Source organism: Heteronotia binoei, chromosome 13 (genome assembly GCF_032191835.1).
Source record: "Heteronotia binoei isolate CCM8104 ecotype False Entrance Well chromosome 13, APGP_CSIRO_Hbin_v1, whole genome shotgun sequence".
Taxonomy (NCBI): domain Eukaryota; kingdom Metazoa; phylum Chordata; class Lepidosauria; order Squamata; family Gekkonidae; genus Heteronotia; species Heteronotia binoei.
In genome coordinates, this window is record NC_083235.1 from 58,538,613 (window position 1) to 58,565,429 (window position 26,817).

General features: G+C 40.3%; 1 protein-coding gene across 3 annotated transcripts in view; it reads right to left on the reverse strand.

Moving 5' to 3' along the window:
* RPTOR (regulatory associated protein of MTOR complex 1) overlaps nucleotides 1-26,817 on the reverse strand; it is a 538,471-nt gene that overhangs the window by 135,952 nt on the left and 375,702 nt on the right. For all 3 annotated transcript variants that reach the window (XM_060251925.1, XM_060251924.1, XM_060251923.1), the window contains exons 13-17: nucleotides 26,311-26,421; nucleotides 5,902-5,976; nucleotides 4,734-4,799; nucleotides 4,364-4,555; nucleotides 3,779-3,919 (exon numbers count right to left, since the gene is read on the reverse strand). In XM_060251925.1, the coding sequence (XP_060107908.1) occupies nucleotides 3,779-3,919; nucleotides 4,364-4,555; nucleotides 4,734-4,799; nucleotides 5,902-5,976; nucleotides 26,311-26,421 (585 nt within the window). The remainder of the gene's footprint in view (nucleotides 1-3,778; nucleotides 3,920-4,363; nucleotides 4,556-4,733; nucleotides 4,800-5,901; nucleotides 5,977-26,310; nucleotides 26,422-26,817) is intronic.

Here is a 26,817-nt window from a genome sequence, read left to right on the forward strand (position 1 = left end):
CATGCTGAAAAAGGTTTAGATTCAAAGTGCGCAATAAACATTTAAATGCCCCTAAGCTGATATGGAGTGCAATTTCACAACTTTTATTTACTAGCTGATATAATCAGAATAGACTCAATGTAATTTTAACATACAATTATTCTAGTGTACATGAGGGAAGGCACAGAAAGAGAGCAGCTCTTCCCCCATTCTAGCTTCAAGTTTGTGAGACTTGCATCACTTATAATAATGAATCCCATCATTAAAATGCATTCTAAATAATTTCAAAACATTTCTAGACCACTGATGGGAGCTGTGTCAGTGTTTGGGGCTAATCCAGCAGTCTTATTTCCGTGACCTGCAAATAATGTCCTTCCAAGGTTCTTATGTAATGGACTCCATGGGAATTTTTGTAGATTTGTGGTCCCTCCTCCTCTGCAAATTATAAGCAGAAGCAGACAGGTATCTTGGATTCATTGCAACACACTGGTGTAGATGAGTGCTTTTATGTAAGAAATGGCTCCAAATCTTCCTTTAGAGCAAAGGTTAGAGACCCTTATTTCTTTGAAGAGCTATGTTTCAAGATAAAGGCAGACAAGGAAAGGATTTATGTAATCATTTCCACTCTAAATGGAAGATCTGTCTGCTCTGCCTTACAGGATTGTGTCATACAGAGATCTTAAAGGCAGCAAGTGCATAAATCTGAGATGATGTGAGATACTGATCCTGTGACCTTCTGAATGCAAACCGTGCACCCTACCATTGACCTCTGATCCTTCCCTGAAGGACAGATATGGAATGGATTTCTGCAATAATATCGAATCTGAATTCTAAGATCAGACCTACATATTTTTTTACTCAACTCAGCAAAACCAAGAGCAATTCTCAGTTGAAGAATAATAGTACAAATGTGCTTCTATTCTCAGTTCACCATACCCTGTACAGACTCACTGGGCTGTGCATATTTCCTCCTAGGGCATCAACAGAATATACTTCTTCCTCAGTCCCTCTCTCACACAAAGAAAATGGTAAAGATACTACTGCTTAGCAAATGTTTTCTCTTTTGCAATATTGTGGTAGATAACACTGCTGTCTGAGCATCTTTTGAAAAAAATTAGCCAAGAGAATCAAGTCCCTGTGAAACTAGCCTTCTGACAAAATTAATACTCATCTGTCACCTTGAGAGGGGATGAAGGCACTTTTTTATACTTGGCTTGGTGAAGCATTGATTTTTCCTTCACTTTAGTGTGAAGAGCTGAAGAAAGCTGGAGAGTTTGACTCTAAAATGAATTCTTTGCAACAAAAGCCCTTTATTCTTAGCAAGGCTTACCTTATTCTTCGATTCAGCCCAGTATTGTCAAACTGATGTACTTTCTACATGGGCTGAAATGGACACCATTTCATTTCTCTCCTATCCACAGACCCCTCCCCTTCTGCACTTTGCAGGACATAATGAGTCATGCTAAAGGGCAAGACTCTTGCACGACAAAGAAGCCTACAATCTGCGGTGTCAAGATTTGTCTACCTGTTCTACAGTGAGTCTGAGTGCCTAACAGAAACATCATGATATACTCCACAAACTGCAGATCTGTCTGTACTGGGTGATGCAGCTTGAAGAGAGGAAGCAATCTGAAGTTCAGCTATTGGCTGTGTTGCGAAACTCCTACTTGCACAAACAGGTATAATAAAAGCTGAAATGCATTTTGCTTGAAACAGAATGTAAGTTATGGGCTCTGGCCACTGTGCCTCTGAGCATGAGGCAAGTGGTCCCTGCGCTGTTGATTTATATATAAATGGGAGGTCAGAAGATGAAACCTTCAGCTGACTAAGACTAAGCTGCTATTTCATCCCTTCTCTCCCATTACAGTTTATAGAAGAGCTCTTCACTGAAGTGAGCTGTCCTGCTTTCCCTTCACCCATGCATAGCCAATCCCTTTTTCCTCCCAGAGGGCTGCCAGATACTTCATGTTTCCAGTAACAAATTAATATTTCATATTTAATTACACAGCTTATAATGTAGGACACTAGTACCGATACAGTGATAAACAGAAGAGCATTACACAGACAGAACGAGGCTCTTGGTTTCCTGAGGGAAAAATGAGACAGTCTCCAAACGGAATACATTCTGGAGGCAGAGGCCAGCATGGCTAACCATTTCCTTGTCTCTTGTTTTTATTCAGGGGCTTCAAAAAGAAAGCAGTGATACAGTGATATAACAAGCCTGACAGCTTACTCCTGACATATATTTTTCCTTGGGCGTTCAGCAACATTCAGACATGTACTTTCCAGTGGTGGATACACTGCAGGGTCTAATATAATGTTTTTAATGCCTTGTCTTTCACTGTTTTGTTATACAACACCCTTTTGTGTCTCAAGAGGGATCTCCCATACTGTACAACAAATTACCGTAAATGCCATATTGATAAAGACCTCATGTCTGGTTCTACTGGGTAAAATGTAGCACCTTGATGTTCAGGACAAACAAGAAAGGCATTCCATATTTCATAGCGGTAGCCCACAGAAGTCATGATGGTAAAAGTATACGTTAAGTTGTGACCTCAGCTCAAGGACTGCTATACCCCACCCCCGGCAAGTGTTCTTCTAAATCACGCTCTGGGTGCTGATTATGTTAATTTTATATTTCCTTTAGGAGAGGGAGAGTGGCATAGTGTTATTCTTCAGGCAGAAAACACAATGATAAGCAGAAACTGACATTTATGTAAACCTCTCAGGAAATGGAAAGACAGAATGATCGACACGACGGGACTTGCCATTCAGAAAAATCACTGAGAACTGAGGGCTGATATAACCTGCTGGAGTAGAAGAGCAGTGATGACACACACTCAGCCGCCAAGATGCATGGCTCCCTGAAATAGCGGCAGGAGGGGGCTGGGGATGCAGTAAAGGGTAGGAAAGATAAAGGCAAGTTCTCCATTAACGGGAAATAATTTTGTGTGGGACAACTGGTGTTTTTAAAATCCACATAATGGCACCTGCATACTGATGAAGCTACTTCTCTTTCCAACAACCCATGCATGCTAAAAAAAGGGGGCAGGGAGGAGAAAACCCATTCTTACTGACAGTTTTGCTGAAAACAAGGAATCAAAGCAAGGAAAAAACCAATGAGAACTGGCTGGATTGGGGCAAAAGAGGAAAGTTTCTGTTAGTCATTTAACATCACAATTTAATTTGAAAGGGAAAATACAAACAAGTCCAACCTTACTGCACAGGCAACTGTAAGAAACACGTATCAAGAACACAAGCCAAGTTCAGAAGACAAAGCATGCTTCAGGCCAGATAGCCATTACCACTAACCACATCGATGTAAGATATTCATATGCATCCTCATGCATCCCACAAAGAATGCCCTACAGAGTAACCATTTCCAAACATGCCATGTTTTCCATCATTGCTTAATGCTGCCAGATAGTAACATCAGAAGTAGCACATTTTTTAAATGTGGTGCTTCCTTTGAAGCTTCACTATCTGGAGAAAGTAATAACCATCAACTTCTGGAAGAAGAAGCTAGACTTTAAAGTATAAGACATCTGGGAATCTTAAATTATGTCTAATAACATTATAAAAGTTATTCATTTTTCAGATATCATGACAAGTTTATGCACTGCTCTCCAGTGAAAAATAAAACATGCACAAATTGCCAACACATAGTCTAAGTTGCTCATAAGAACAGACAAAATTGCCATACATCATATGATGTACATCTGGCTATCTAAACCAGTATCAACTAGTCCAATGGGGTCACCAGCGTAAGCCTCCCCCTCCTCATCCTTTTCTATACCTTTCGGACCATGGGGCTTCCATCATTGATGAGCTGGGCCAGCATCATTGCAACATTGTGATCGATGGTGGTAGAATGATCAGTCCGCTCAGCTGAGTTCCCTACAAAAGTGCCAAGGGCAAAGACTGCAGCACAGCGAACCTGCAAGAGAAACATGGTTCATCTAGGTCCCAGCTTCAATCTTTTAGCGTGCCCTTTCTGCTGTACTCTTTAGTTTCACTTGTATGTGTTGGTACGCCAAAGATTATGCAAAAACCCACACCCATTACATTGGAAAGGACTTACAAATTAAGGTTATTTGTAGGGAGTAAACTGGACAAATTTGAGAGAATTATTTCATACAAGTAACTGTCAATACCACTTGAATTAATAACTGAAATCTAGTTAGGATCTAACCAGAGCCTTGATAAATGATTCTGTCAGGTGATTTAATGGAAAAACAATAAAAAGCTTTTTTTTGTGTGTGTGTGTGTGTGGCTAGGCATGAATTAGGCAATATGCTAGTGAATCTGCCTTTGGCAGAGCAGTCAAACAATGGCTCCATTCTTTCCAATAGATTCTTATTCACAGATCTAGCGAGGTTACCTCTGGGATTGGATCAGACAGAAGACTGTAGAGCTTTTCATGGGCACTATCTCTCACACCACACCACCTGGCAGAGTCAAAATTCTGCCAGATACGTCCCAAGCAAATCGCCACCCACTGGCGCAAAAGAGGATGTGGATCATTCAGCTGCTCCAGGCAAATGGCAATCAAGTTCCCTTGAAGACAGGCTTCCTACAACAAAGTATTGAAACAAATAGCATGCCAATCTATCAATACCTGGGGAAATGGTCCAATCAGAAAACACAAATACATTTGCTTATGCCAGTAGCATGCAACTTTTAAAAATAAATCAAGATTATGCATGAGGTCAGAGGCAAAGGTTACCATCCCTTTCGCCTTTTGAACTCACCTGCCCTGTATTGTAGTTGTTGACAATCACGGCCAAGATGAAAGCTGTCATTGTCCTGTGTTCAGCCTTAAAACACATGAACAAGAAGAATTTACCTTTAAGACTTCAAGATAACAACATATAGATGCTGCAAAGCAGGTTTATAAAACACAAAGAACAGATGCTGCCCTTCTTGAAGGAATTTGTCCTGTTGTCTCTGAGAACATTCAGGCTTGTCTGAATTTTGTTTCTACTTAAAAACAGGGACAATAGCCATGAAAATTATAGTATGGCTGGACTTTGAATTATTTCAGTTCAATTATTTCAAGCATTAGCATGTAAGACTGGAAAGTACTATTTTAAATAAGTTCAACCACACACCAAAACCTGTGTCAGCACATGTGCACGCATGCACACACAGCACAGCTCTGATAGAAAAAAAAAAAAAAAAGGAAAATATTCTTCATAGATTTTTCTACCCTTCTCTAAAAGAATTTTGGAGATTTTTCTGCTGCTTCTATCATGATAAATGTCAACGAGCTAACAATATGGTTGCTTTGTGCTTCAAAGAAATAAAAGAACTGTATAATTTTTCCCCAAGGTTACTGTGTTTCATATGCAGTAAGGAGAGATGGGAAATTATTTTGTACTTTGCTAGATTTTCCCCTTAAGTGCAAGGTTTTAAAAACAAATGTAGAGAAGAGATCAGTAGCCCAGTGCCTCTTGCTCATGACTGCTGTATAGTGAAGAAGAAAAAAGAATGTCTTTGTGTATCTTTTATTTTCCAAAGTTAAAAATATTTATTGAAAAAATTGCACTATAGCTTCTTTTTTTTTAAAGGCGGAACAGGTTGTTACACAATCCACTGACAACAAATAACCTCAGTCCACTTATGTGATCTCCTTTGCATAGAAACACAAATACTGAGTAAAAGAATGTGTGAAAAACACTCTGATTATATAAAAATAATTTAGACATTTTAAGTCTCTTCTTCGGCTTGCCTAGTGCACTGCACCCTCACTCTCCCAGTCCATTCTTCAATAGGGCAGTTGTGTTACAGCTACATAATAAGAATCTTTCTCCGTCTACAAAACCAGTAGTGTAACCTGTCTTATAGCCAAGAGACAGCAAGCTACTTGTGAACAGGATTTGAAGACTGGGGGTGGAGGGACTGATTGTTTGTCCTTACCGGCATGTAGGGATCTGCCAAAACAGAAAGGAAATATTTGTGGCCGTTGTCCTTCACAAGGTCGGCTTGGCATGACTGAAAAATGAAGTGGGGGGGGGGGCAACAATGAGTACAACAACCTAAGCAGAATTTCTTTTATGCCTCTAGATGATTTATGAATATTTCATATCGTAGCAATTTTTTTCTACTCCAAAACCAATTTTCAATTGATCAGAGAAAGAAGTAATGTCTTTGCTGGAACAGCAGACAGTATTGGTCAAAATTTGTGTTACAGAAGCACAGATAGGATAGCTGTCCCCTGTCCAAGGAGCTGAAGGACCATAGGCAAGATTCCACAAGCTGCTCATTCAGTTCTTCAATTGTGTGTGCATTTGGAGAGTTCTTGGTGGAAATTATCAGCAAGCCACATCTGTAGAGAATGGTTCAGCTCTTGCTCATTCAGCCTAAGCAATGGAACTGGGAGAACAGCAATCTGCAAACCAGGTGTAGAAAAAGAAAGCTGTCTTCCATACTTCATAACACTATCTCTTTTCTAAAGGACAAAAACTCAGTCCTTCTATTTCTCCTCTAATGACTTTTAAACTCTAAAATGCAGAAAGCTATGGGGAGAAAGAGAGGATGGATTTTTAAATATTGATAAGCTTTTCCTTTCCAGAAATTGTATTGGGAGCCAGGTGGCTCATTTGGTATTGGCATTCCTTTCTGATCTCAGAATATGATGGGGAAATTTCCCTCGGATAAATCACAAGCTTAAAGAACTCAGTATCTTCTGAAAATGCATATATAAGTAGTCTAAATGATACATGTCCTGGTGCTATGCAGATGTTTGTTATGCTCTTCCTAAACTTATCTCTCAGCATAACACAAACACTTTAGATTTCCATGCTTGCTTCTCAGAAGCCGTCCCATTGTGGAAACCACAAGTAACACCAATTGGAACTGATATACAGAAGAAAACAAAGACTCAAACAGACCTCAGCACAGGACTTTTGACACAGGACTTTTGGATTTGTTTATTTGATGAACTTGTTGACATACAGTATGTCACAGTAAACCCCCTCACATTTTGTAAATATTTAAGTATATCTTTTAATGGGACAACACTGAAGAAATGACACTTGGCTACAATGTAAAGTAGTGAGTCTACAGTTGTATAACAGTGTAAATGTGCTGTCCCCTCAAAATTACGAAACACACAGCCATTAATGTCTAAACTGCTGGCAACAAAAGTGAGTACACCCCTAAGTGATAATGTCCAAATGGGGCCCAAAGTGTCAATATTTTGTGTGGCCACCATTTTTTTCCAGCTCTGCCTTAACCCTCTTGGGCATAGAGTTCACAAGAGCTTCATGGGTTGCCACTGGAGTCCTATTCCATTCCTCCATGACGTCACATAGCTGGTGGATGTTAGAGACCTTCTGTTTCAGGATGCCCCACAGATGCTCAATAGGGTTTAGGTCTGGAGACATGCTTGGCCAGTCCATCACCTTTACCCTCAGCTTCTTTAGCAAGGCATTGGTCATTTTGGAGGTGTGTTTGGGGTCATTATCATGTTGGAATACTGCCCTGCGGCCCAGTCTTCGAAGGGAGGGGATCATACTCTGCTTCAGCATGTCACAGTAACTGTTGGCATTCATGGTTCCCTCAACGAACTGTAGCTCCCCAGTGCTGGCAGCACTCATGCAGCCCCAGACCATGACATTGCTACAGAGGTTGAAGGGGTGGGGGGTCAGCCTGTCAGTGCTCAGACCATGCAAAGGAGTTGTTATGAACATTTATAATTAATTATGGTTATATTTTTGGTTATTCTATTTCATCCCATGATCTCTCACAATTATCAATCAATCAGGTTTATTATGGTCAAAAGACCAGCAAGGATCTCACATTTATAATGCCACCCAGAAGAAGCAGACACAGGAACCCAATTTGTTGCATGACTGTGATCAAGCCACGAATTGTAGAATTTGGCTTCCAGAAAATTTCTAGCCACTGTAGTTGTAGAAACAAGCCTTAAAAGCTGACAAGAGGCTTTGCCCTGCTTTACTGCTTTCCAATATCTAACAAGTTCCATTATTTCTCAGCCACTATTATTGGACTTTCTTCCAGCAGTATAGAGTACCTATCTCACTACGAATATCACTGGCAACAACTCCTGATGTCAAAGCTGGTATCCAATGAATCAACATTTGTTGTACTCTATAAACCAGAATATTGCTATAGAGTACTTAAATAATTTTGGTCACAATATGACTGTATATATGGCAGTTCTGGTTGTGGAATTTGGGGTTTTAACATGAAGTATTCAAAGTTCTAAACAGACAGACTCATATATCTGTTTCTGAATATGGCTTTCTGTGCATGGATCAAAACCCCCCAGAGAATGGGGCTATGGATGTTTCTGTTAACCTCATATTCATACATGAAGGGAGAAGTGGGCAAAAAATGACACTTGTGGAATCTGAATATATCTAGTTATGGATAAAGCCTCTTACCCTCAACCCAACTGGCATATATTAATGGGGTGGGGTGGGCTGAAAGAATCCAACTTAGTGATGGTAGATTTCCTTTACATAAATTGTTAATTTGTACCCTCAAGACGATGCCTGTGAAAAATATTTAGTGTACAGCACTACAAAAGCACCTATTTTCTTCAAGGAATTGACACATGTGAATAACACTGAGGAGTAGGTGGCAAAAAAAAAGGCAGCAGTTGCAACTTAAAAATCCTCTCTTTATTTAGAAGCATATGATGATGGGTTCCAGGTCTGCATTCCTGCACAAGCAATACATATAGGAATGGGGGGTGGGGGAGGTGTCACATATTTTCAGAGTTGCCCAATTGGATGGATGGGAAGAATGTGAAGTCTAGTAATGCAGAAAAGTGAACAACAGCCAGCACAATTACAACTGAGGGTGTGAACTTATGTTTCCCCAGCAATGGTTGGAAAGGGCAACAGTGTTGATCATCAACTATGACTGTGGAATGGGAAGGATCTTGCCTCTAAGTGAAACTTGGGTAGTAGGGAGCCTCCCCAATTTCTTCTGCTGTTTTTTGCAGAAGCCCTTCCGTTCTTCTTCTGTCCTCTTTCTAGTTGTTTTCTTCTCCTTCCTCCTGTGCCCTTTCCTTGCTTTTCCTTTCCTCACTGCTTTCTTCTTTCTCTGTCTTCTCCCATTCTCTCCATTCCGTGTCTCTGCTGTTTCTCCTACCTTCTTTCTCTTTTTGCCTTTTTCTTTTTCCCTCCTTCATTCTTATTCCCCCATCATCTTCTCTTCCTTTCTTCCTTATTCTTTCTTTACCTCTGTCTTTCTCTCTGCCTTTTCCTTCCTTCTTCCCTCTGACTTTTTCTCTTTCTTCATTCCTCTTCTTTCCTCCCTCCTTACCATAGGGAGACCTATCTTGATGAGTTCCTGGGTCTTGGTCCAGGAACCAACACAGAACCACTGATGGAACCTTTGGCTGCAGCAGTCCCAGTAGCAAGCTAAGGGTGAGGGGTGGACAACCTTTTTGTTTGTTTGTTTTTCTTGATTTACATTCCACCCTCCCTGCCAGTAGGCTCAGAGTGGATTACTTACATCAGATAAAATACAATATAGTGAATGAAAAACAGTTAAAACAAATTTAAAATACAATGGCACCAGGGCTGGAGCCACCAGGTAATAAGAACTTCAGAAGACTCGGCCAAGTAAAGAAAACAATTGCAGGAAGCTGCAGCAACGGAGGCAAACTTGATTTGGATGCCTGCCACCATTTTGCAGGCAACCTTGTGCAAGGGCAGGCAGCATCACCAGCTATGCACAGTTATGGCCCACAAAACACCCTAAAGTGGATTGTCAGCCTCTGTGTGTGAAGCCCCTTGGTGTTGTTTCCTCTGATCGTGGCAGGAATACTGACATTAGGAGTGCTGCAACTGGCAGTAAGGGCAGCTGAGTGATCCAAGACCTCCTAGAGTGTGGCCTTCACCACCTAAGACCACTCATTCCCAAATTAACTTTTTTAATCTGTGTTCTTCAATTACAATGATTCCAAAAGATCTGCCATGTGAGAAACATGAAGGATTTTAGGGTAGGACACAAGTGCTAATTTTAAAAAAGCTTTCGGGTCATGTATAATCTCCCAAATGGTAGTAAGATAGTGAGGCATCTAGGCTGCATTGATAGGACATGGACTATAACGAAGTGGGATCATTAAACTCTGACCTAAAACAAGATCACAAACCCATCCAAAAGAAAGGTCAGTGCCATGTTCAGAAGCTACATACAATTTGCTAAATTACATGCTAAAGCTGAAAATCTCACAAAAGAAGTGTTAATCCATGGCAGTGATGGTGTTGGGATAATAGGTAGGATAAAAACCGGCAGATATAGACAGAGGCTAAAGAATTCAAGGAGAGGTACAGGTATAAGCCTGTAACAAGAACCAAGAAACAATTTAGGAAACTAACATGAAGGCTAATGACAGCAGAAACTGGTCAGTGATAGAGAGAGAGAAAATGATCAAAAAGCAGAACTTGAGAAAATCAGCCGAAGAGAAATAATAATAATAACAACAACAACAACAATAATGAGCTTTTATTGAGCTTTCCCTCGCTTTAGAGTCGCCAGAAACGGGGTGGGGGGAGGGAAACGTCTGCTGAGCACTTCATTATTCCCTATGTGGAGAACGATTCTCATAGGGTATAATGGGGAATTGATCTGGAGGTTTTGGAGGCTATGGGGAAGCTGTTTTTTGAGGTAGATGCACAAATTTTCAGTATAGTATCTAGTGCCTCTCCCCAAAGTACCCCCCAAGTTTCAAAATGATTGGACCAGGGGGTCCAATTCTATGAGCCCCAAAAGAAGGTGCCCCTATCCATTATTTTCTATGGAAGGAAGACATTTAAAAAGGTGTGCTGTCCCTTTAAATGTGATGGCCAGAACTCCTTTGGAGTTCAATTATGCTTGCCACACCTTTGTTCCTGGCTCCACCCCAATGTCTCCTGGCTACACCCCCAAAGTCCCCAGATATTTCTTGAATTGGACTTGGCAATCCTATTCACAGAACATGCACAGCCTCCTGCCCTTGGCGATTATATATCACCATGTGTTTCTGCCTGTTACCAACAGGACACATTTCCTAAGAATAAGCACTGCTCCACCTCCACAATAGCAGAGAGTATATAAACCGTCTCTACTTATATCCTCCTCATCATAATGAAGTGTATTTGCTAGTGTCCTACAACAAGGATGGGACACAGATATACTCTTCTGATAGAAAAGAATTCCTTTTGAAAATGAGCTTCCCCCACGTTTTCACATGGGGTGCCAATTAAATGAGAATCAAGCAGCCTTTGTTTTTTCTGCTAATAATCCTCATCAGCAACCTCTTTTTGAGACATCCTGCGCTAGTACCGAAGCTCAGGCTTTGGATATGACATATTAAGGCCAGAAAAGGGGATGAATGAATACATACACATATTTATATAAAAGACGAAAGTGACAACTGGTAGCGAGGAGAGAAGGGAAGAAAGCAGATTTCACTTTGAACTCTCCTTGCAGCAATAGATTCTGCGCGACGCTACATGCCAGAGTGCAGGGTGTGGTATGTGTGTGCATGTGTGTGGGGGGAATAGTAATGCATTTTTAATCATGAATATAAAGGAAAGGGTTGGTGGGTCTAATTGTCAAAGAAGAGGCTGAAATGGCATAGATAAGAGAGTATTTCATTGCTGAAGTGACTAAAGTTGTTGATTGCAGGAAGCTGCACTGCAGGAGACAGGCACTGAAGCTAAATGAGGATACTAGTCTTTTTTAAAAATTGTTTTTGAGCAGATCCCTCCCCCCCCCCCGCCAATTGTTTTGGTGAAAAGGGTCTGCTGCTAATTTGGGGCTCTTTGTGACAGTGCTGCCTATTAAAGTACTGGTCAATCAACTGTACAGAAACTGGCTAATTTTTCTATTAAAATTCTCATAAGAGTCTGCCAGCTGAAAGAATCCAACTTTGTGATGGTAGATTTCCTTGATACATAAACTGTTAATTTGCACTCTCAAGATAATGCCTGTGAAAAATATTTAGTGTACAGCATTACAACAGTACCTTTTTCCCCAAATAATTGACACATGTGAGTAACACTGAGGAGTAGGTTGCAAAAAAAAAAAGACAGCAGTTGCAACTTAAAAATCCTCTCTATATCTAGAAGCAGTTAGATGATGATGGGTTCGAGGTCTGCATTTCTGCACAAGCAGCATAGGTGGCCATTGGGGTACCATAGCAACAGAGTACCATGCTAGGTAGGCCAGAGTGTTCTGCCTTGGTGAAAATTTAACCCTTCACAATCCTTTAGCTGTTTGTACAGCACTTCTAAGCTTTTAAAAGTGCAGGCCATCACACATGGCTAGAGTCTATTTCATCAGAAGTATGACGTGAACCATCAGTCAGCAGCTACAGCTACACAAATGGACGTAGAGAGGGAAAAATGCGAAGCACAGAATGGAGTGAGCAGACATTTAGACTTGCACTTTGATGAGAGCATTTAGAGATGTTATAGCTTGAGTCCTTTGACTGGGTAGGTACGCTTTGCAGACTGACGAGTCTATTGTGGCTCTGATGAATGTACTCATTGGCTTGGGACTACGTTGTATTTCTTTAGATTGACACAAACTTCAAGGTCTTGTAAAGTCCATAAGGTCTGGTCTATGTGTTGAAGGAACTGGTTGCATGAGTCGGTTACCAATAACCAGTCACCTGTGTAGGGGAAAACCACAATCCTCTGCAGGTGAAGATGAGCAGTGATCACTACCATAGTCTTGGTGAAGACCCTTGGAACTACAGAGATCCCAAAAGGGAGTGCAGTGTAATGGCAGTGGTCATTGTTTACTGTGAAGAGCTGGTACTGTCTCTGGTACCACCTGATGTTGAGATGAAAATACACATCCTGCAGGTCTATTGTGGCCATCCAGGAAGCGTTCCCAACAAAATATATACTTTAGGTTAATATATGCTGATTACTTCACCTACCCTCTCTTTACAATATGTCAACATAATTTTAATTCTCACAGGGATGCCACCTCCCACCCACCCACAGATTTTTTTAGGATTCATGAATATTCTCCTGTAAATCCTGTTAACAGCAAAAGTCCACACATTCATTTACATCCCTAGCTTGCTGCTCCAAGGTCATTCATCAGATTGGCACTGGTTAACAGTACCTGAGGCTGAACAGTATCTGGAGATGGAGCCCAGCATGACAAGCCTACATAAGCTTTCCCTATGGATTTTACTGATTCTGTGTGCTGAGATGCCAAGGAACTTTGATGACTAAAAAAAAATCACCTGTGAGTAGTACCCTGCCAAACAATAGAATTATATCCTCAAGTCACAGAAATGTTTACAAGGACTGAAAAACATCCACGCAAAGCAGGCATAATGACTTTGCTTAAAGAAAGAAAGTCTTGCCAACTTGTTCAGTCTGTATGGCAAAAAATAATGTTTTATTGAAAGGGCTATTAACTAAAGACTTCCTGAAAGCAAGCTTTCCAATATAGTACACGGTGAGTGAATACAAATGCATACTTGTGGTATCCTCCCACTCCTCTCTCTGATCTTCCCATTCTTTGTTTATCCTGCAGACAAAGTCATCAATTGCAGTAGATTTTTCTGTCTTGGAAGTGTACATGAGAGAACCTATTAGAAAGGATGTGTACGTAGGCTATTATGAGTCCTCACTGGTCCAACTATTTGAAACCACTGAGTAAACAATGACTTGACCCATGATTCAGAGATCAGCACTCCTGTTAATGAAGTTACATCATAGTACAAGCATTAGGGAGAACATGAAAGACAGCTGTAACTGAATCAGAGCCAATGAAAGTTTGAACTTGAGTTACTTCTTTTCCCCTCAAAGCTGCTTATAATTATACCCCATTCTTACATGGAGTTCCCTGTGGTCTCCCATCCAGGTTTGTGTGCTGTTATCTTAGCTTCAGCAACTCTGCATCCTCAGGTGTTTCCAAAACTACTGATTGGACTCAGAACAGCAAGTATCTGAAAATAAATGCATACTGTGCACAGGGCTTTTTTTGTAGCAGGAACTCCTTTGAATATTAGGCCACACACTCCTGATGTAGCCAATCATCCAAGAGCTTACAGGGCTCTTCGTGCAGTGCCTACTGTAAGCTCTTGGAAGGTTGGCTACATCAAGGGTGTGTGACTAATATGCAAAGGAGTTCCTGCTACAAAAGAATAGCCCTGGCTGTGCAACATTACTTTGGTATGACAGTTCTATTTAACAACCCACTACTACTAAAGTACCATATGCCCAGAAGATATTCAAAGGGAAATACATTTGCAGTTCCCCCATCCCCTTGTACTTTCTCACTTTTTCCCCTGCTGCACATTTCAACAGATGTGATTCACTGTAGCAAAACAATTAATCACCCCATTTATCTTTCAGTCAATACAATGAACAACAGCTTGTCATGATCGCCTACAGCAGCTGGGATAATACTTTGGCTTACATTCACAGGGCATTCCCCTGCAGTCATCACTCACTGACATAAATCTTACAAATCGACTAGCTCTGGAAAGCCATAGCCAGGCAAGAAATGCACACATCAGAACCCAAACCTTACGGGATGATATCTGTCAATTTTTCACACAGTGGACTGCATCCTCTCTCCACTGCTCCTACTCCCATATCTCCTTTCAGTGCTACCTTTCATGTTTTTAACGATTTGATAGACAGGGAAATCTACCATATATTGAATTTTAGCTTTCTGCCGTTAGCACAAATGATACATCTATGCTTTTTATATTACATTTCCCCACAAACACAGGTTTGTTCCCAACTCAGGGACTGTTGAAAGAAATGGACTGGCATTATTCCCTTACAGTTTATGATTAACAGGCAAGAAGTCTGCAACTACACACACATCCTTACTTATATTCTCACAACCACCCACTGATTTCCCACATCCATAACCAATACCAGGATCTAGAATAACTCAGAACATAAAACCAATAGAAATTAAAGCATGCAGTAAGGTGGACTGCCCTTTTTAGAGTCCCAGCATTACTGCTGAATAACAGTCACACAAAATATAATATACTAAGGGTAAGGCCCATCATGAAGAAAAATGCAACAGGCTCTAGAAGGAGGCTCTGGGTGAGTGCCTGCCACCCTTGCTGTCTTCCACCCACCCAAGTGAAGGCACTGACTCCCCCCCACCTCAAGGGGAGCTGATCTCTGCCATCTACAGAGCAGTTGCAAATCTGAGTGATCTCCAGGGGTTCCCCAGGAGGAAATGGCATCGTACCTGTCTTAGGTCCTACCCCTCCTCAAACTCCACCCTCTCCAGGCTCCACCCTTTAAATCTCAAGCAATTTCCAAAACTGGAATTGGCAACCCTAGCTCCCTCCGTTTATCTGCCCCTCTGACTTCAGGTTTCCATTGCCTTCTCCCTCCATGCCGTCTCTACATGGGAAAAGGATAATCTTTCTTCACAGTGTGTGTGGGGGGACCAAAGCAGCTTACATCATTCTCCTCTCCCACCCTTTGATCTGAACAACAACCCTGTGAGGCAGGTTAAGTTGGAAGTCTGTGACTGGTCCGAAATCACCCAATCAGCTTCCACAGCAAGAACCTGTGTTTGGCAGATCCCTCTCTGAAGTCCTAACTCATATGCCCTCCTCAAACTCCACCATAGATTCTCCAGGAATTTCCCACCAACCTGGAAAGGTACCACTAAAGGTCTCTGAGTGAGTGAACCCCAGCCTTGCTGTCTTCCAACCTACTCAAGTGAAGGCATTCACTCTCCCCCCACCTCAAGGGGAGCTGATTTCTGCCATCTAGAGAACAGTTGTAATTCTGAGTGATCTCCAGCCCCCACAAGAAATTGGCAACAGTGGTTCCCCAGAAGGATAGGCTTCTTCCTCAGAGGCTTGTAGTGATACCTTAGGAACTTCCCACCAATTTGGAAAAGTATCACTAAGGGCCTCTGGGTGAGGGTCCCCCCAGTCTTGCTGTCTTCCCACCCACCCAAGTGAAGGCATTCACTCCCTCCCAAGGGGAACTGATCTCTGGAAAGGGGGCAGTCTGTTTATCTGCTGCTGTGGACCTGGCCCCTCCCTGATGTGAATGAACATTCCTTTTGTGTGAGTTGAAGAGAAGGAACTGCTACTGTTTTGTTTCATGAACATGTCTCTCACAGTTTACTATTTGCATCACTGTTTGCTCCATGGTAGCATTGTTGTTGTTGTTTTTTGGGGGGGGGGGGAGACGGACTGTCCTGGACTTCCTACAATAGGCCCTGAGGAGAGGCAGTAGTGATCAGTAAGCCCCAGGAGAAACTTTCAGCAGAGGTCCCTCAAAATCAGTGACCTTATGGTGGGCTTCTTGCCTGATGGGCTCAGCGGTGGGCCTGGGAGAACAGAATCAGCCAATGGCATGCCAGACACAGAGTGTGAGCATATCCTGCATAGGCCACATCCAACCAATTAAAATTCTCAGATTTGCCACCGCAGTTGGACTTTTATTTATTACTGATAAAGTGACATGTAAGGGATTTAAATAACTTGCATATCAAGCTTAAGTCAAATCTGCAAGACTGTATCTAGAAATAATTTAATGCAATGAACATGTCCTATATCCCAGATAACAATTTCACTGGCATGTGGACCTCCAGTTTTATGCGTCAGATTCTGTGAATGCATTCTTACTTGAAGTTTTTACTTTAAATTATACTGAGGCTTGGGAGTTAGCAACATGGCATCTGGCTGAGGGGATCATATCACTTTGTGCTCCCCTGCTTCCTCTGCATTAAAGGATAAATGCTACGCAGGGTTGGGATAAACAACCCTAACCCCCTATTTGCAACTAAGAGGGGCTCCAATGTTCTGTCCATGGGGAGACTGGAGAATTTGGAGTCTTCTTTAACTGGTGCACTTTAAAGACCTCAGAATCCTGAAGTGTGGCTAACATAAAGCTGGTGCTGGTGATTGCCTGCCATAAGTAACTTTAATAAATAATTTTTGAATAGAACTTGCTTATAACAAGTCTCAGCTATTAACCTCAATCAAGAACTGAAATTCTCACTATTTTATCTTTTTGGCAACACCAGAGAATGTCAGTAAAACTTGCTGCCTCATAATAAAGACAATATTTATCTATTACTGAGATATTTATTTTAATTCTTAATTGGACTAAGTATAATCAGTAAACTTCTAGTGCTATATAGAATTTAACTGGATATAACTAACTGGAAATAAATTACAACAGGACATAAACAGTCATTTTTTCCCTCTCAGCAGTGGCTAATTGTGGGAACTTAAAACACTGTGAAAGCATTTTTGGAAGACTGCCATTAATTGGATATTTGCTTCGCTTTGTCATTGGGCTTTCTAGTTTTTCCCTTATTTCCACTATTTCTCTCCAAGACAGAATAAACTATTTTCATCTTCTGATTATTTGGAATTTGCTCTATTTTTTCATTCTCCTTTCCAATACCAAATTGGATTTTAAAAGACTGCATTCTCTTAAACTGGATTATATATTCATCGCCAAGAATCTTAAACTGTCAAAACTGGAGCTATCAAATAAGTATTGACTAAGAATTTTATCTTTCTTATATCAACCCCACTTTGAACTATTGTTTATACGGAAGGCTTCTATGGGGAAGGTACAATTTTCATAGTTTCACTTTCAAGTGCATCTTGAAAGGAGATTATAAGCCACTCTGAGACTCCAAATGAAGGGTGGGGTATAAATCCAATCTCTTCTTTCTTTGTTACATATGAAATTCTTTAAGAAGATATATTTTGGAGATTTAGTGGTTTAACAACAAAATACTGTAATAGTGGATATAAATTTTATAACTCACATAAAATCCTAATGAGCAATGATTCACAGTGATTGCTTATAGAAAATTAAACTTATATGTTTTTAAATGTGGATACATTGAAAAGTTTTCTAGAATGTTTAAATGCAGAAGAAAATTAGCAGAACTGGGTAAAAATGGCAGTGGAACTAAGAAAGAAATCAGCTCAGAAGAGGAGACAGATACAATTACTGAGAAGCTAGAGAAATCTCGACAAATTAAAGCTTTTGCAACAGTTAAAACAAGAGAATAGAGGATTATTTACTCAACTGCAACAAGATATCAGAGATACAAAGGTTAAGGACTGAAAGTTTCATCTGGGCTAGAAAAAAATAAACAAAAACCCATGAAATAAAAAAAGATTTTAAAAACTAAGATGAAGCAAAAAGAATGTAAAGATAAAATAAAACTGAAGCACTACTGAAGTTCTAGAAACTAAACTTAGAAGTAATTATTTGTGCTTTCACAGAATTTCAGAAACTCTCTATGACTTGGATTTAGAGAACAGATTTTGAAAAGTAATACAAGATTAACTGAAGGTGCAAGGTGATTTCCCAGAAACTAAACAAATATTTAGACTTAATTGAAAGCATGCCAGTCACAATAAGTTACCACCAGATCTACTTGTCTGTTTCACCCACAAAAAAATCCCCAAAAGATATAATCCTATTACAACACAGAAAAGAACCACTCAAAATTGAAGGACAAGAAATACAAATATTTCAAGATCTACCACTGGATACAATTAAGAAAAGGGGAGGAAATGGAACCGTGAGTGCTGCAACATAAAAAAAAGATATTGTTGGAAAATTTCCTTTGCCTTAGAAATATTTTTGAGAAAAGGCAAGAAAATAATAATAGTTGAATAAGCTCAAGCACTTCTATAAGAATTGACAGTGAGTGACAAAAATTCTACTTTGTGAGCTACTGGCATTAATGTTGTGAACTACTGCATAAATTAGTGTGCTCAGGGGCCATCCTTCCTGAGCAGGCTGGGCAAAGACAAAAATGTGTAAGCCAGAGGCTAAAAAACTGAGCTAGCTCACATGAACTTAGCTTATCAGGGAACACTGACAGCAATATATATTAATAACCCAAGTTTGTAAGTCCTTGAAGAATTAAAGGACTAGAGCAGAAGAAATCTGATTTTGGAGATTAGACTACTAGAAGGCCAAATTTGGACATTGGTATCAATATATGCCCCAAATGATAAGAAAAATAAATTATATGACAATTTCTACCAAACATTACTAGACTTTCAAGTAGGCAAAAATCTAATTTTTGGAGACATGGATGGAGTCTTAAATCTAAAGACTGCTCTGAAAATGTTGGAGGAAAACTCCCGAAAATGTATTTTAAAAATGGGAATCTCAGAGATAGAGGATGTCTGGTGAACGCTCCATTGAGATGAAAGAGACTTTATGTATTTTTCTGATAGACACCAGTAATACTCAAGAATACACATGTGCTGGACATCAAAAACCTTAATTACAAAAGCTGGGAGATCTGGAATTTTGCCTAAGACTTTAGTGGATCACAATCCTATACAGCTAATCTGAAAGAATGGAAGTAAGAGAGAAAGAAGATGGAAATTAAATTACCGGTAAACAAGTTTACTACAAAACAAAGCAAAACAAAAAAATGTAAGGGGGACTTGATAGAATGCTTCAATATAAATTATGCAACAACAATATGGAAGGCTGGTAAAGCCTACATCAGAGAATTCTATTGGCAATAGCTGCAAGAAAGAAGAAAGACTCTATAAAGACTCTATAAAGAAAATAACAGACAAAATAAAGGTATTGGAACAAGAACACAAAATTACTGACAGTGAGAAGAAACTGAAAAAGATGAACCAATTAAAGAATCAACAACAACCATAACCACCTTTATTGGTATAACAGCAATTAAAGAATTAATTAGACTTATTAGAAGTAGGAGAATGTAGAAAAGTTGATATATTTAAAACAAAAACATTTTGAAGTTGATGATAAACTGGTAAGATATTTAGCACACTGTTTAAGAAAAGAGAGAGAGAAAAAGGATAGCAGGGATTAGGAAAAGAAATCAAATACAATTTAGAACAAGAAAAGCTTGAACAAATAAATCCCCCCCACATCTTTACAAAGAGGAATCCATAGATGAGAAAGAAATGGAAAAATATTTGAGAAACCATTGAAAGGATTTTCACCAAACATAGAAGACTATTAAACCAAGTGATAGCAATACAATTTATTAAGCACACTATTTTAGCAAAAAAAACCCCAAAAACCTTTAAAAAGTCAAGGTTCCTGGACCAGATGGCTTGGCAGAAAGATATTATAAATGTTTTGAAGACATATTAATAATAATTCTGCAAAAAGCAATGAATGAAATACAAGACAGAAAGTAAAGTCCACCAACTTGGTGAGAGGCAAATATAATCCTAATCTATAAAGAAGGGAACAATCCATTATTGCAACAGCCATACAGACCAATCTCATTATTAAATGTGAATTATAAAATTTTCGCAACAGTAATTGTTGAAAGACTAAGAAAGTGCGTCTCAGAAGATCTAGGATTTGTTCCAAAAAGATATATGAAAAAAAACATTAGATATTAGCTGAATGTGATTGAATGTTCAAGCAAAAAATGCGGGAAAATGGCATTTATGTTTCTGAATGCAGAAAAAGCTTTTGGTACCACGTCTTAGTTTTTTAATGAAGGTATTACAAAATATGGACGGATAAACTAATATGACAAGCTAGAAATCTAGTATGCTAGATATCAAGTAAATGGTTCCCTAATGGAAAAAATTGAGATAACAAAAGGAACTCGACAAGGATATCCAGTATAACCACTATTATTCATTTTGGCAATGGAAATATTGGTTGTAAAAATCAAATACAAAGAACAAACAGCAAAAGAAGGGGGTCAGCCAAGAGAGAAAACGATCTTCAAACAACTACAGGAGAACAAAAACATTTATAAATTAATAATTTATATGGAAAAAAATTTAAATGTTGTTGCAATATGAAACAGAAACCAAACAAGTTAATGACTGTATAATTAAATAGGTGAAAAATTGGGTAATTTCCAAATTTATGAACTAAGGAGATTAAATTTACTGAATCTCAAATATTAAGGGAAAACTGTTATAAAATGTTTTTTCAGACGGTATATCATATCTAAACCAATTGCAAAAACCAATAATGGATATATCAGGAAGTGTTGGAAATGTCAGCACACAGATGCAACATTCTCTCATATGTGGTGGACATGTAAGAAAACAAGACAATATTGGATAAAAATTTATGAAGAAATGCAAAAGGCTTAACGCAAAACTTAAGTTTGCAATAGACACTAAAAGTATGTTATTAAATATTTTACCAAGTAACATCATGAGAATACACTGTGAATTATTTAAATGTATGGCAATAGCAGCAATGGTAATATCTGCAACAAAATGAAAAGCAGAGAAAAATCCAGAACTGATGGAATGGAAGAACAAATTAAATAAATATGTGACAATGGCAAAACTAACTTTCTATATACATAACAGACCAATTTCACAATTCCAAGAAAAATTGTATGTATTTTTCAAATATATAGCTGATAGTTATGATTGAATTGTTAAAGTGGAGATGACTGAGAAATAGAGTTGGGCAACATACCCTTTTAAAATTGAATTATTAGACATGAAGTAATGAGGATTTTTCCATACAATTTTGCACCTCATTTATTTATTCTTTTCACTAGGAATGGAGATGCCTGCTTGCTAAGATATTATATACTCCCAAGGCTCCAGGGCTGTCTGCTTGCTATATCTGCAGACACTTGCCTCTTTCACACATTTTCTGTGGAGGGTTGGGGGGATTACATTGCTATTCTGGCGCTGACTGAAAACTTTTCTCTTTTCATCTAGTCTAAAGCAGTTGTAAAGATTGCATGTGTTGGGGAAGGTAGCATGTGTGTCTGAGCGGGGTGTATGTCTGAGCAGTGCACCCTCCTAAAAAAGAAGTGGCTTCCATGTGTCAACAACTCCTTCCCTTTGCCTCCTTCCTCTAATCAGGCATAGATTCCACCCCCACCCCCCGCACTTTCCATTTCTTCCTCCTCACATCGCCATCTCCCCCATGGCTGCAGTGATAGTTATTAACCATGCCAGTAGAGCAGACATCCTGGTGGAACCTGCACTTTAATCCAGAGGAAGTTATGAAAGTGCCGTCCATCAGCAGTGGGTGCTTGTTTGCTCCTCTTTGCTGGCTTGCCTCAGTTACAGGCAGTCCAGGGCTGCAGTGGTTGCTCCTCCCCCACTTTGCAAAAATCTCATTTGGGTTTATACCAGCTTGCTTGATTACCCACCTCTCCATGCCCATCCACCCCTCCCCTCCTTTTTGGCCTGATCACTTCCATGGGGGAAGCCCCTATCCAGCACCATGCAGATATGCAGCTCCCATTCTTCTTAAGAGGAGGGGGGAAAACAAAGCCACATTTGGAACAAACGAGCACCCAGGTCCCACCCTCCATCCTGTGCAGCTGCTCCTATTTACACCTTCCATTCCTTACTAAATCTAAACCACCTTTTAAATATTTTGTTAAATATCAGACCTCAGTAGAGATGTGGGAACTCAGTGGGGATGTGGTGCCATTTATTCCTCCCTCCCATTCTGTCATTTCCAGGGGAAGAAATCTCTATCATTTGGTGATCAGTTGTAATTCTCCCCCTCACCTTCTCCATGCCATTGCCTTGCTACAGTGGTGTGTGTGTGTGTGTGTGTGTGTAGTTTCTGTTGTTGTTGTTGTTGTTGGGCTTGTTAGATTGGGGGCAAGGAGCTCAGTTGAAGAGCCTCTGCTTGGTATGAAGACAGTCTGAAATTCTATCCCTGGCACCTCCAAAGGACCAGGCTGTGGCTTATGAGAAAGACAACAACCTGAGACTCTTACAGCCACTACAAATCGGAGTAGATGGTGCGGGGGGAGCTAACTTGCAATTAGGGGTGTGCAAAAACTAGTAAATCTGGTAAAATCCAGATTTGGGGTTAAGCAGGGGCACGATATTTGAGAGGGCAAAATATCCCCGAATACCAGATTCAGTAGCTGAAACTGATTTGGGAGATATTCGGCTATTCCCGAATATATGGCCCCATTATACCCTATGGGCCATTGAAGTCAATGGCAAAACACAGAATATAATGAATGGCAGCCTGTGGGCAGGGGGTTTTAGGGAGAGGCTCCAAATTTGCAGAGCAGCTGCAGGAGTCTCTCCCCCACAGAACCCCCAAGTTTCAAAAAGATTGGAGTCCGATTCTAGGGGCACCAAAATCAGCCATTTCCCCCTATGGTAGGAAAAAAACAACCAGTTACTGTTCCCACTGTAATTAGAGTGGGAAAAATTACTCTGGAAGGCAGAGGTTTGAGGGAGGGGCACCATATTTTCAGAGCTGCTTCAGGTGCCTCTCCCCCATAGAACCCCAAAATTCCAACAGGAATGGAACAAGGGGTTCAGTTCTAGGGGCACCCAAATGGGATGCCCCCATTTATGGTTGGAAAAGCTAACCCAGGCAGCAGTCAGATTCTCCTAGAGCAGGGGTGTTGAACTCATTTGTTATGAGGGCCAGATTCAACATAAATGAGACCGTGTTGGGCCAGGCCATGTGTGTCATCAAATGTAATCCTGGGTAATGGAGATATAAACTTCATAAAGGTCACAAACACAATTAAAGATTTTCTAAAAACTTAAAACATGCTTAAAAGATTAGCACTCTTGCAATATTTTGTTTATTTATCAGTTTCTGATAACTGACACTTCTTGCTCTGAATTACTGCATCAAAATCTGGAAACAATGTCTATACTGTAGCAATCCTGAGTATGCTGTCCAGGTGTGTGTAAATTGCAAACCTACTTTGGATTTGTTGACATTCATTACAGAAATGTCATGGTCAATACTTTGAGCCTAAGATGCAAGGGAAAACGTGAAACAGCTGGACATTGTGAGCTTTTGTACATAAGTTGCTTCATGTGCTGGTCAGCCAATGGAGAAAATAGAGGCTTTGCTTTGTAGCTCCTGTGCGACTAAGCAAGCCTGGCAAAGCAAGCTGTGATGCAGAAGGAAGCAAGAGAGAGAAAAGGAAGCAGATGACAGTGAGTTGCTCACAGGCCCGATAGAAGCCCTCCGGGGGCCTGATTCAGCCCTCAGTCCGCACGTTTGACACCCTGTCCTAGAGAATCTCTGCAGTCAATCCAACTGTGGTGAGGGTGCTTGCTTGCAAGAAACATAACAGAGCTATGTGCCCTGCAGAACAAGTGCCAGTGTAATACACAAGACATTCGTTCAAACTAGAGAATCTCGCTGATTCACAAACTGGGGGTGGGGGCTTTCTGCAAGGACTGCAGCATAGAACCAGTGCACTGTATGCACTAGTGGCGAGCAGCAGAGATGGGGCATGCACCTGTTGCATGCAAAGCAGTTGCACAGCCTTACAGAACAAATACCTGTGGGGAATCCTTTAACAAACAGGGCCTAAAGGCAAAAGTTTTCCCTTCAGTTGCCTCTTCACATTGGTATTAAGATTTTACTGCCTCTGGATCTGGAGATTCCCTTTAGTCTCCAAGTCTTGGGCTTTTCAGTACAGAAAAAAGAGGAGACATGATAGAAGTAAGGGGAGACATGATAGAAGTTCATAAAATTATACATAGGGTAGAGAAAGTGGATAGAGAAAGATTTCCCCCCTGTTCCATTACAATAGAATCCAAGCGTACCCAATAAAGTTGACAAGCAATAGATTCATGACAGAACAAAGGAAATGCTTCTTAGTAATTAAATTGTAGCAATTTGTGGCACTGGCAGCAAGATGCAGTGATGGCCACTAGCATAAATGGCATTAAATTGGGTTTAGGAAATGTTCATGAAGGATAGGCTACTAGCCTTGGAGATTAAAGGGAATCTCCAAATCCAGAGGCAGTAAAACCAATGTGAAGAGGCAACTGCAGGGGAAGGCTTTGACCTTTAGGCCCTGTTTGTTGGCCTTCCAAAACAAATGGTTGGCCATTGTATGAAATACTATGTCAGACTACATGGTTTTATCCAGTAAAGGCTCTTCTCATGTTCTTAATGTTGCATTCTTATTTGGCTGCTATGTGCACAATACTAAAGAAGCTGCCCACATGTGAGGGCTATCTGATACAGACTGGACCAGGAAAAAAAGGAGCTAAGATCCAGCACTTCACAGTGAGATGTTAGGCTTCACATGGTTTTTAGTATGTATTTACTATATTAGGTTTATGAATTGCCCAGTCCCTGCTATTGCAGTGCTCTGGGTAATATACAACATAGTAAAACATTTAAAAATTTAAAATAAATACTTTCTACAGTAATCTGAGCAATCAAGTGGTGAAAGTAACAGTTGCAATTCAGTCCCTAATTCTGGACCATGACTGCCTCCTGGATGTAGAAAGGAGGGAAAGACAGTTTAAGGGGGAGAAGAATAAGGAAGGGTGCCAGCGAGAATGGAAACCGTCGCTGCCCTCAACCAAATATCTGGTGGAACATCTCTGCCTTACAGGCCCTGTGGAATTGCATAAGTTCCTGCAGGGTCCTGATGGTGTTTGGTAGTGAGTCCCACCATGCTGGGGCCAGGACTGAAAAGGCCCTGGCCTTGGTCAAGCATAGCTGAATATATCCGGGGCCAGGAATCACTAGCAGATTGTTATCCAAGGAACTTAATACTCTCCTGGGGACAGACTGGAAAAGGTGGTCCCACAGATTCATTGGTCCCTGACTGCTCAAGGCCTTAAAGTTTACCACCAGAACCTTGAACTTGACTCCGTACTCTACTGGAAGCCAGTGTAGCTGGCACAGCACAGGTTGTATATGTGCTGTCTGTGACATTCCCGTACCTGCATGTACGGGACAAATCCCAGCACGGAAAAAGTTAATACTATGTCATGAAGTATTTTCCTGTTACACTGACTGGTCTAAGGAAGTGTTTAGACCCTGAGACTTCCTTCTTTGAAGCTAGAGATCAGTATGAGTGAGGAATAAAAGGAAAGTGAATCCATCTCATATCCATTGTGAAAACAGCTATAAGATATTAGATGTTTTGTGCAAAAATATTTATAGAGGATTAGCGTAGTCATCACTGTGGATTTCACATCGGCATAGAAGATGATGCAATAAAAACATCCCTTGGTTATTCAGTCTACCATCTGACAATTCATCATAGAAACTATAATTTGGCACCCTGATTTCTGAACAGAAGCTGGGGAATAACTCCGAACTGACAGGAAAGAGTAGGCATCATAAAACGAGAGAGTGTGAGGCAAGAAGAGAAAGGGAATTGAAAAGGGAAAGAGGAAGAGGCTGAGGCACACATAGACCTAGCAGATAGATGCCTGGGCTTGATTCTGCAAAATCTGCAATGAAAATCAACTTGATCAAGGATGTTCCGTCACTTTGGGCAAGCTTCTCTCTTTCACCTCATCAAACACAAACAAGCTATCTCACATAATCTACTGAGATAAAGGAGTCAGGACTTATAGCGTAGTCTGCATACTACCATATTAATATGGTTACTCACACTGTCCACTGCAAGGATTTTGGCCCAGATGAACACAAGAAGAGGTCTCAGTTCTCGAGCAGAACTCTGGAGGAGTTTTAACACATAGGGGAAGATGCCAACAGACAAAGCCTAAAAGAAGCAAATTGAGAACAGAATATAACCTTTGAATGTATAGACTGTGAGGTGACTGTGAGCTGACATGTTATCTCCCATCCATCCCCTGCAAGCTTTCACATCTGGATGTTACCAGGTACTTCCAAATATATTTGGCCTGTCCAAAATCACAGCTTATCAGTTTTCATTCAATACATTTATGATGCTCTGCTGAGACCTCTAACTCTTACAAACAAACAAACAAGTTGTAAACATGAAGTCATTAAGCTTTTCACTAGAAACCTGCAATAATTTTAATTGATATAGTGTCCCATTCTTTGTTTCTTCTCATTTTTAATTTGTTTGAACTTTCTGTCTTAAAAATAAACTGTGACCCTCAAATTGCATGTGCACTCAACCATAAATAGTTCA